At 39.1% G+C, this 11,417-nt stretch overlaps 1 protein-coding gene across 1 annotated transcript; it reads left to right on the top strand.

Annotated features, from left to right (window-relative positions):
• Positions 1 to 556: 556 nt before the first annotated feature.
• Positions 557 to 1,341, top strand: LOC149814002 (protein S40-4-like). The gene has a single exon (XM_089992081.1). The coding sequence runs from the start codon at positions 700 to 702 to the stop codon at positions 1,195 to 1,197; it is 498 nt and encodes a 165-aa protein (XP_089848207.1). The 5' UTR covers positions 557 to 699; the 3' UTR covers positions 1,198 to 1,341.
• The last annotated feature ends 10,076 nt before the right edge of the window (positions 1,342 to 11,417 follow it).

Genomic DNA, 11,417 nt, shown 5'->3' with positions numbered 1-11,417 from the left:
TCTTTTTCGTCTTTTTTATTGATGGAAAATGGGGAGGGAGGGAGATTACGTTACACTAAACAGGTACGGAGGGGATTGACGTTAATTTGTCAATATCAAAGGCAATTGCAAACTAACAAATGAGATGGACCCAAATGGAATGGAAGGTGCATTACTTCTCAGGGACGGCCGGTTTAATTTCTCCTGCGAAACAAATTATATGACCCACCCACCTTGTTCCTCGCTTCCTTTATTAAATATAAGACGATCGTTTCGTAGTTATCTTATCGACTAGAAAATCCATCACACAGAATTCTTCCGTAGCGGATAAGAGTGTCGTGACGAGGGCAGAATGGTCATCAAGAATCAGCTTTAAGCTTTAGCGGGAGGCCGGCCATGTATCTTGCTTGCTGCGATCGGTAAAAACTATTGCGTAGGTCGTCTATAATTGTTGAGGATATTTTCGTCAACTAGAGCTAAACATTACTTGCACGTAGTTGAAGTGGGCAATCTTATCCGATTTAGCACCCCCCCGCCGGCCCCCACCAACACTTGCTCTAATATAAGGAGCTGCATCAGAGCAGAGGGCCTAAATTTAAAGCGTCGGAGAGGGATGCCAGCATCGGAAATCAGACTTCTCTAATAAGATTCGAACTAGCGACGTCCTTCCTTCACCAATAGAGAAGGAAAAAAGAAAGAGAGTAAAAGAGAGGAGGAGAAATGGCGGCAAGGCTCTTTTCTGGGAGGAACATTGGAATTGCGATGAACACGGAGACCCTTTGCGAGTTCGAGGAAGAGGACGTGTGGAACCTGCACACGGTGTCGTCGGAGATGAATGGCAACAGCAAGCAAGAGAGCGTGTACAAGAGCCCGATCAAGTTCTCGAGGAACGCCAAGCGAGCGACGGCGTCGTCCAGGATGATCCCGGCCAAGCCCTCTGCCTCCGCCGACAAGACCACCACATCTTCGGCTCCAGTCAACATTCCTGACTGGTCCAAGATACTGAGGGAGGAATTCAGGAGGAAAGGTGGCCGGTTCGAGTTCGACAACGACGAAGACGACGAGGAAGCGGGCAGCATGGTCCCTCCCCACGAATTGGTGGCAAGGGTTCAGATGGCGTCCCTCTCGGTGCACGAGGGCGTGGGTAGGACCCTTAAGGGCAGAGACCTCAGTAGGGTTCGCAATGCCATTTGGAAGCAAACCGGCTTTCAGGACTGAATCCCCCTTTTTAACAGTTGTTGTGATTAGGCGAGAAACGAGAGTTTGTTTGTTTGAAGGCAATTGTTTTACAGGGATAGCTTAATTTTCTTTCCTTTTTTTTCGGGGGTTTTACTGACGGTTCAATAGTTATCTTTTTTTTTTCTTTCTTGTCTCCATTGATGATCGACCCTGAATGAGACGTAGTCTTTGTAGGTGGCGAAAAGAACCAAGGGAACATGGATGAATAATATTTTTGACTCTTGATTATAATGCTCTTGAGGCAGCGCTCCCGTTTATATGATATGAAATGGTGGAAACGCGAAACAGTCAAATGATTTGGTGCATTTTTCTTTCTTGTTCCTTGCGCTCCACGGAGCCGACGTTTCACAGTCTGTTAGAAGAAAATAACGAAATTGCCGCCGTGGCCATCGGTTCCATCTATCCCAAGTGCAATCGTCCTACTTTTGCTGTCTTGCACAAAAAATTCCGGCCAACGGAGAATGCTGGTACTTTGACATAAAAAAAAGTGGGAGTGAAAATGCTAGACGCAAAAGAGGAACAAAGGAGGCCAGAAGACGAAAGAGTAAGCGGCGAGGGATTTAGGAGTAAATACATTTTGCTCATTCTATTTGCATACGTGTTCTATGCATTTTACAGATCAATAGCTCGTTTTCGTCGGAACCGTGTTTCTGATAAGATGTGCAAGAGAAGAAGGCTAACTTCGTCATTATCTCCGGGTATATATATATATATATATATATATATAAAAGTAGTGCAGAACTTTTTTACACCACCACCACCAAAGTCGAAAACTAGGGGCCCTCCTTCGGGCGTCCCCAACGAGAAAACGATGACTCTCACTCGTTTTTTAGCGAATGACAGAAATGCCTCTCTGCTTTGTCCGCTGGATTATATGCTTGCTTTTTCGTGTTTTATCATAACCGATAGAAAAGCGTTTTGATCATCCAAAATCTGATCTCTCTAGTCTATATAAAAAGAAAAAACACCCATCCATCTCTCTCTCTTCAGACTTGCCCCTCTTTAGTTTTCCGTCCTGGGCTATCCGTTCGTATAGGATGCTTTTGTCAAATCATCCTCCACATTCACATTCAGCCTATAGTGCTGAGCTTTTCAGCCAACGGGGGGAAGGCTTCCGCCGTTTGATTTGGGCAGGCCCAAGCCCAGGCTCAGGCCCAGGATAATGATCATTCCATCGTCCTCATCTGTCTTGACTTACGTGACGTGGTAGATGTGACCTTTCATTTTCAAAGAAACATTTTTTGTTCGACTCTTGGGAGACTGACAGGCGTAACGCGGCAACTAGTCACTGGTTGTATGTATGGGAAGTTCCTCCTTTTGTTTTTGGACGACGCTTTCAGCTTTTTGAAACGAAAAAGCTGTCACGCGCTCCGAGCCTTTCATTTCAGTTCAGCACTCTCCATGGCAGACTCACTCGACTCGACTATAGTCTATAACTGGTTCTTTTGGGCGACTCTTGAGTCGGACTTGCTTTTAATAAGTTAGTCGAGCACTGAAACAAATTAGTCGAACCTACATAGTGCGTATTCAAGGCGGGGGCGACTGTTGACCGGCTCAGAAGTCACCAAGGTTACGCGGGGTGGGTATTTGCCTTTTTAGCAGGGCTTGGATTTTGAGCACCAGAGTTGGCCAATTCAACTCCCCATGCGAGTCCTACAAACACCATCCTCATAAGGGCAGGAACTTGTGACACACACATTCCCAAGTTGGTCATCCATGACCAAACCATTGCGCGCTGTCTAGCTAAATCGTCGACGCCAAGGACTTGGTTCATCGATGACTCGGTCAACAGCCATTCTTCAAGGAAAGCTTGTGTTTTTGTTGCCCATGAAACATGGATCTCTCCAACTTTATAGCGCAACTTTCTAAAACTTGACTATCCCCCCAAAAAAAAACTTTTTAAAACTGCCCACCTTTCCAGGGCAAGTTCCTCACTCTCGTTGCATCCCTGCCTTTTTGTTTTCTTCCCACGTTTTTTTTTTCACTCGTGATCACTGCTTCTATTTATCGTCATTCTCTTAGAAAGTATAAATTTTACTACCCACAAGAGGAACCAACTTGACCCAAACAAACGTTTACGCAAATTGCCTTGTCTTTACCTAATATCATTAGGGATGGCAGTGGATCGGGGGAAATCGGGGCCCGGCCTCACCTCGTCCCATTTGGAATGAGGATGGAGGATATGAAACAGAGATGTAGGTTAAAATCAAAAGTCGTGCGGGATGAAGGCAGGAATGAACTTATGTTTTCTCCTGCCCGTCCTGATCCCAGCCCCACCCCGTCCTCCATCCTTCTTTAGGGATGACAATAGACCAAGGAGAAATGGAGCCCCACCCTTCCTCTCCTCGTTTGGACCGGAGATGGAAGACATGAAACGAGGATGAAGGCAAAAATGAAGGTTAAAATTCAAACCCAAACGGGAATGAAGGTCCAGATTTTTAGATGGGGTGGGAGTGGAGACCTTGTCCCCCACCCCGGCCCACTACCATCCCTAAATATCATCAACTTTTAACTTTGCTTTTGCAACCAACTAAATATCTCGGTGCAATCCCAATTGACTACCATCAAGCCAACAGTTAGGATCCATTTGTTTGTCACGGAAAAAGGTGTTTTTGTACAAAGTTATAGAAAGACATGTAATTTTTGTGGAATTACACAAATGAAAGAAACGGGAGGGTTAAAATGCATGGATTCGTTTCCCGTTCACCCCCCCTTGGGAAACAAATGTTTCTTCTCATTTCTTTTGCCTCTTCTCCTTTGCAGTCCTATTTTCTCTTGTTGATGAGGAGACCGTGCTGGATTTGTAAATCCATTGAAAACTAAAAAGATTGATTTTAATGTTCTCGCTAAACCGTTGAAATCAAAACTGAAACTAAACTTGATGCGGAAGCATACCTGAATCAATAAGTACTCTGATAGATCGTTGACGGGTATGATCTTTCATAACCTGTATATTTGGCCATATTCCTTTATCTAAAATCTTATAAGATATGGATTAAATCTTTTTTTCGATTAAGGGGAGCCTCAAAGAGAGAGTCATTATATAAGGTTTCAAGACCATATCCTATTATGTATCCAATTAGGAGTCTGTCTCCAATTGAGCTCATTACAGAATTGTAGAAAGAATCAGTCTCTTCACATAATATATCATACCATATGAGATATCGTATGACCAAACCGAATTAGATCACATATACTAGACCTGAACCTAAGACAATCTATAATGTATAGTTTAACGTGTGTAGGCCCACACAATTATTTTCTAACAATCTCCCACTTGGGCCACATACATAACCTTATAATCACACATTATATCCTTATGAGCTAAAAAATATTGTCTTATCAATTGATATCTCTACCAATTCGGTCCATTAATTATGTCAACATAGAACCAAAACAACTTTCATTACAAATAACGTAATTGAACCCATCAATGATCACGTATATCGACATAACCAAATTACATAGATCAACCATGTATGTGAAGTATGGAAATTACATGCAATGTGATCAAACATGCCTATTTCCAACTGATCTTTCCCGAAAACTTGGTGAGATCACAACATAATGAGTATAGAATGAAACCAAAACTTTAACTTTATACCAAAGTGGTAAAAGAAACTTTATTATATCATAAAACGTTCAAATACAAACTCCTACTAAATCAACATATCATAAAATGATAAGACACCCATTCAAACAGTATGCTCGTGAAAGACCTTGGCTGGTAAACCTTCGGTAAGCAGATCTGTAATCATGGAGTTTATGCCAATATGTTCTATCGATATCTGACCATTCTATACTATTTCTTTAACATCAAGAAACTTAATGTCAATATGCTTTGACCTCGATGAGCCCCTGTTATTATTAAAATATAATACTGCTGAATTATTGTCACAAAATAACTTTAGCGGTCACTCAACATTATCCAAAATTCACAACTCTATGATAAAATTACGTAGTCATATCCCATGGTTGGATGCCTCATAACAAGCTACGAATTTTGCTGTCATGGTGGAAGAAGCAATGAGTGTATGCTTGGCACTCATCCAGAAAATAGCTCCCCCAACCAATAGAAAAACATAACTTGACGTGAATTTGTGACTGTCTTGACATCTCGCAAAGTCAGAATCAAAATACCCAGTGATCTCCAACTGATCTGACTTCCTGTATGTGAGCATGTAACCTTTTGTTTTCTGCAAATAATACATAACCCGTTTGACTGCTTTCAAATGATTCATATCTGGGTTACTAATATATCAGCCTAACATCTCAACAATATAAGCTAAATCCGAACACGTACATACATGAGCATACACAAGACTCTCCACAACAGATGCATAAGGAATTTGTTCCATAACTTTAATTTTAGACTCGTATTTTAGGTACTGAGTGCGACTAAACATGTCTTCCTTAACAACAGGAGTATCACCTGGTTTGCAATCCTTCATACTAAATCTATCTAGAATCCTTTTGATATAGCTCTTTTGCGATAATCGAAGAATACCCCAAGAGTAGTCTCGATGTATTTGGATCAACAATACAAAAGAGTCATCATCAAGATCTTTTATTTCAATTTTTTTTGTCAGAAATCTCTTGGTTTCGTACAGTATTTCTATATCATTATTGGTAAGCAATATGTCATCAACATACAAAATTAAGAAAATGTATTTACTCTCACTGAACTTATGGTATATGCATTCATCAACTACATTCATCTCAAAACCAAATGAGAGGACAACTTGATGAAATTTATGATATCAGTGATGGAAAGCTTGCTTAAGTCTATCAATAGATTTCTTTAGTTTGCGAACCATTTTCTTGGCATCGCCTGAGATAAAATATTCGGGTTAGACCATGTATATTGTATCATCAATGTCTCCATTAAGGAATACAGTCTTAACATCTATCTGATGTATCTCTAAATCATAATGAGCCACAAGTGCCATCATAATCCTAAAAGAGTCTTTCGTAGAAATCAAAGAGAAAGTCTCTGTGTAGTCAACATCTTTTCTTTGAGTAAACTCTTTTACAACAAGACGAGCCTTATATCTTTTCACATTACCCTTTGAATCACTTTTTGTTTTAAACATCTATTTTCAACCAATGGGTTTTGCACCTTCAAGTAATGGGATAAGATCCCACATGTCATTGTCCCTCATGGATTTAATCTTCTCATGCATTGTTTTAATCCACTTCTGAGAGTTAAAACTTTGTGTGGCTTGATGAAAGTTGATTGGATCATCTTCTCTTAAGCCAATATCACCCCCATATTCTTGTAGAAAGACAATATAATTATCTAATATTACCCTTCTTCTCTTTCTATTGGATTTTCTTAATGGCACTGGTTCTTGAGGTGTTTCTTGAGGTTGTTGAGTTTGAACTGTAGGAATAAAAGCTTGATTTTGGATAGGGAGATTTGAAGCATTGCCTTGATTCGAATTTGTGAGAACAATGTCATGAATAAAAATATGATAATTATCAACCACAACTGTAGGAAGAGAAAGTGACTCTTCTTAAAAAATAATGTCTTTTACTTTATCACTCCCCACAAACTCAACACTCTCAAAGAAATAAACATTTTTCATTTCAAAAAATGACTTAATTCACCACCACGGTCAGATCTGACGGACTTAATTCTTTTGTCAAGTTGGTTTTCAATTTTAGCCTTAAACGATTCGAACGCATTTAGGGACTGAGACTTTTTAAGAATTAAATATGGGTAGCCATAACAAGAATAATTGTCTATGAACATAATAAAATATTGTTGACCATTCCAAAAAAATATAGAGAAAGGCCCACAAATGTTTATATGAATTGATTTTAAGACGTTTATTCTCCTTTCTGCACATAATTTCTTTATGTTTGTTTTTTTCTCTTTGATACACTCAACACAAACCTGAGAGTCAGTAAAATCAAGAGAATCAAGAATCTCACTTGACATAAGTCTTTCAATTCTTTGTTTAGAAATGTGACCTAAGCGCTTATGCCATAATAAAGCAAATTTCTTATTTGTTAATTTTTTGTTTTGTACTACGAGAACTTAAATGCAAGGTTTCATTAAATGATATAACACTATCAAGTAAATAAAGGTTGTCAACCATAGATAAAGAACCGATCTCAATAAGATTTGAATCAAGAAATAGTTTAAATTCATTATTTTTAAATAAACAAGAATAACCATATTTGTCCAAAATGAAAACATAAACCAAATTCTGCCTAAAAGGCGACACAATAAATATTTCTTTCAAATCTAAATAATTTTCTGTCTTTAAAAGTAACCTAAAGGTCCCTATTGTCTCAACTTCAACTATTTTGCCATCGCCCAAATAGATGAATCTTTCAGCATCAATTGTCGGCCGACAACTTAGGCAACCCTGCATCAACACACTTATATGAGTGCTAGCACCAGAATCCATCCACCAAGTATGTTCGAGCACATAAGTCAAATTAACTTCAAAACGAACCAAAGTAAAGATCGTACCTTTCTTCTCACGCCAAGCATGATACTTGGTATAATTCTTCTTCATATGACCCTCCCCTTTGCAAAAGAAACAACTAGACTTTGAGTCCTGATGTCTTTTCTATTTCCTCTATGATTGATGGTCAACTGCAGCCTCCATATTTCTTTTCTTTTCCTTAAAACTGTCCTTAGAGGTTACTGCCAAATGAGCACTCTCAGTCTTCTCTTATTTAATCCTATTATCTTCTTGCACATAGTGTGAAATGAGCTCATTAAGAGTTCATTTTTTCTTATGGCAGTTATAATTGACCTTAAACTAAATCTATTGAGCAATAAGAAATATCAAAACTAAGTGCACAAGTAAGTCCTCAAACAACTCTAACTTTAGTGCCGTGAGTTTTGAAGCAAGATGAGATATTTCCATAATGTACTCCATAATGTTCCCTTTGCCCTTATACTAGACAAGACTCGAAAGAAGAGTACTTGTCTCAACTTTTTCATTTTTTGCAGAATGCTTTTCAATTTTTTCAAGCAAACATTTGGCATTCACCTCTTCTGACATAGAGACCCTGAAGGATTCAAGAATTACATGTTTAATAATCATGAGACTGATGCGATTAGACTGATCTTACTGCTCAGAATTCTTTTTATCCTCAGTGAAACTTTTATCCATAAGAGCAGGTGGTTGATCTTCTCATAGTGCAAGATCCAAATCCATACATCCAAGAACAATCATGCATTTTTTTTAGTTTTAAAAATTGTAACTGCTCAAAACAGGGATGAAATTAATATTTGCAGATATCGTAGAAGCAAAAGTATTAACTGAATCAAGAACAAAAAAGCTCACGATTAACATATATTTTCACAGGTAATGACATAAAATAACATATTTAAACAATAGTAAACTCCATCACAAGATACTCAACACAACATTGATATTTAGTCTTTGGACAAAAATATCAACTTATAAGTTGTACTCTTAAAACAGTAATCAAACATGGTCAATTACTCTTGTCAAATAATGAGCCTTTCTTTATAACGACTTGTTATTTACATAGAAAAATCTTATAATTATCACATATTTATTACTGAAAGTATATATTTGGGTTCAACCAAATAGTAATCTTTCTTTGGGCTAATCACTATTTGCATGAACCATAAATATATAAACATCATAATATTCCAAAATAAACTAATCTACGCAACAAAGGTTACTTTGACAACGTATTGATTCAATCAATTGAGTTTAGAATATTGGACCCCAAATCAAAGAATATCAAGGTTCAAATACGTTGATAAGTGCACATGAAAATAAAGCAAACACAATAATATGCATGGGCAAAAAATAACCAAAATAACCCACCAAAGTGACACATAATGCATGCCTAATAGCCTTATAAATCCTTATTTTCTTTTTATTTTTTATAAGGCATAGTGCTCGGGTCTGGCCAATCGGATCTGGCCGGACCCACCTATGGGTCCCAAAGCAAGTCTGACCCGAATCAGGTCAGACCCAACCCATTGCAACCGGATGTGGGTCCAAACCGGTATGACCTGAATCAAACTAGACCCAAAAATCCATACCTAGATGCATGTTTGTGCAATGAACTGGGTCTTGACCAGGCCTGATCCACATAATAACTGTATCACACTCGGTTCAACTCATTCAGCCCCTCAACCGAATGGGGCTGAACCAGGTTTTCTGGCCTCACCCTTAAAAGACACACATGCCGATTTGATCCCAGATCGGGCATCAAATTGGCTGGTGTGCAAGTGGAGTTGGTACCCAGTAAGACACAAGACCGAACCTGTCATGTGCACAGAGACTGTACCAGTCAGGATCAAATGGCCAAACCAGCTTCAACCTAATGCCTTACCCAATATTCGAATAACCCTGTACATGTGATCGAACCGGCTCAGCAACGCATCCAGGTTGAAAACTATCGAACCATCCCACACCTAATGGCCAAACCGGCCTGTGAGACAGGGTCATAAAAGGTCATCAAAATAATCACTAATTTGGTTAACTGGGGATCGAACCAGTTCCTGTTCCGTCGACCAAAAAATGAACCTGTTTCAACCGGATGGCTGAAATGTTTTGTGCACCTCTGCGTATGCCAAACATGGCTCAACATCAATCGAAAGGCTGAAAATAGCCATGGCACTTCCGAGTTCACCAAACATGGCCTAGCACCGACTACATGGCCAGAAACGACCTCTGCCCCTACCGTATGATCAATAATGGTCCGCGTATCACCATGCTCACCGGACATAGCCTGGCACCCTCTAAAAGGATCGAGTACATTGCATCCAATGCAAGATCCTGCCAACAAATATAGGATTTGAATGTCGATGTTTGCCTGTTAGAGGGTTGAAACAAATAGTAAAAGTTGTTGCCCATTCAAGAACACCTGAATCGATTGGCTGCCCAACAATATTGTCCGGTGATCGATCAGAGCAATTGATCCCCACCACAGTCCGACAAGAAAGAAAAATTGGGGAAGGCCTAAGCGGACCTTCCATCTGATCATCAAGAAAATCATCAATTGAGATGTAAACGGTGTTCGAAGGAACTAAACAACGATGACCAGCCATCCAACATTTGAGGTCCCGAACGAGTGACTCTGCCCCTATCTTTCTGTCGATGGACACAAAGAGAGTAACCCATTTATCTCGACACCAATCGTTGTTCAGTCAAAATCGAAGGGGCGGGTCGATCGACCCTCCCACCTGTGCATTTTGGTGATCTAAAGGGAAAGGGCCGAATGACCCTTTCCACCCATCTCGGTGCCATCGAACACCCAACCACAAATCGTACTAGATTGACACCGCCAATAATAAATAAATAATATATGCAATAAAATCGAATAATCAACGATTTATCAAGAACATGCTGCTCTGATACCAATTATTGGATTTGTAAATCCATCGAAAACTAAAAGGACTGATTTTCATGTTTTCATTAAACCGTTGAAATCAAAACTGAAACTAAACTTGATACGAAAGCGTACCTGAATCCATAAGTGCTCTGATAAATCATTGACGGGTATGATTCTTCATAACCTATATATTTGGCCATATTCCTTTCTCTAAAACCTTATAAGAGAGGGGTTAAATCACTTCTTTCGGTTGTAGAGAGCCTCAAAGAGAGAGCCATTATATAAGGTTTGGGGACCATAACCTAATCTATATCCAATTAGGAGTCTATCTCCAATTCCGCCCATTACATAATCGTAGATAGAACTGGCCTGTTCACATAGTGTACCATACCATATGAAATATCGTATGACCCAACCAAATTAGATCACATAGACTAAGCCTGAACATGAGACAATCTATAATGTGTGGCTCAACGTATGTAGGCCCACACGATTATTTTCTAATAGACCGATGTTAGATCGATATTATTAAGATCATGATAAGAATTATCGTGATCATCTTATGCAGATAGAGATAAGATATTCAGCTGGGATATCATGATAAGCTTATTGCAATAACCCAACTGATTTGATGGAGATACAACAACCGTGTATGACTATGTGTCTTCCCTTTGAACTTGTATTAATATATCTTATTTTTTTAATTGTATTCCTGAGGAAATAAGACGCTATTCTTTATTTGCGTAAATTGTGTTATCAATTTATGGAATCATATTTTATTATGGTATCAAAGCAAAGGTCAACCTGATCACCCTTCTTTGTAAAAGAGATTGTGGTTCAGCAGAAGGAATACTACA

The sequence above is a fragment of the Nuphar pumila genome, chromosome 16 (assembly GCF_984573655.1).
Source record: "Nuphar pumila chromosome 16, dmNupPumi1.hap1.1, whole genome shotgun sequence".
NCBI classification, from domain to species: domain Eukaryota; kingdom Viridiplantae; phylum Streptophyta; class Magnoliopsida; order Nymphaeales; family Nymphaeaceae; genus Nuphar; species Nuphar pumila.
This window is presented reverse-complemented; position numbering and strand designations above follow the sequence as displayed.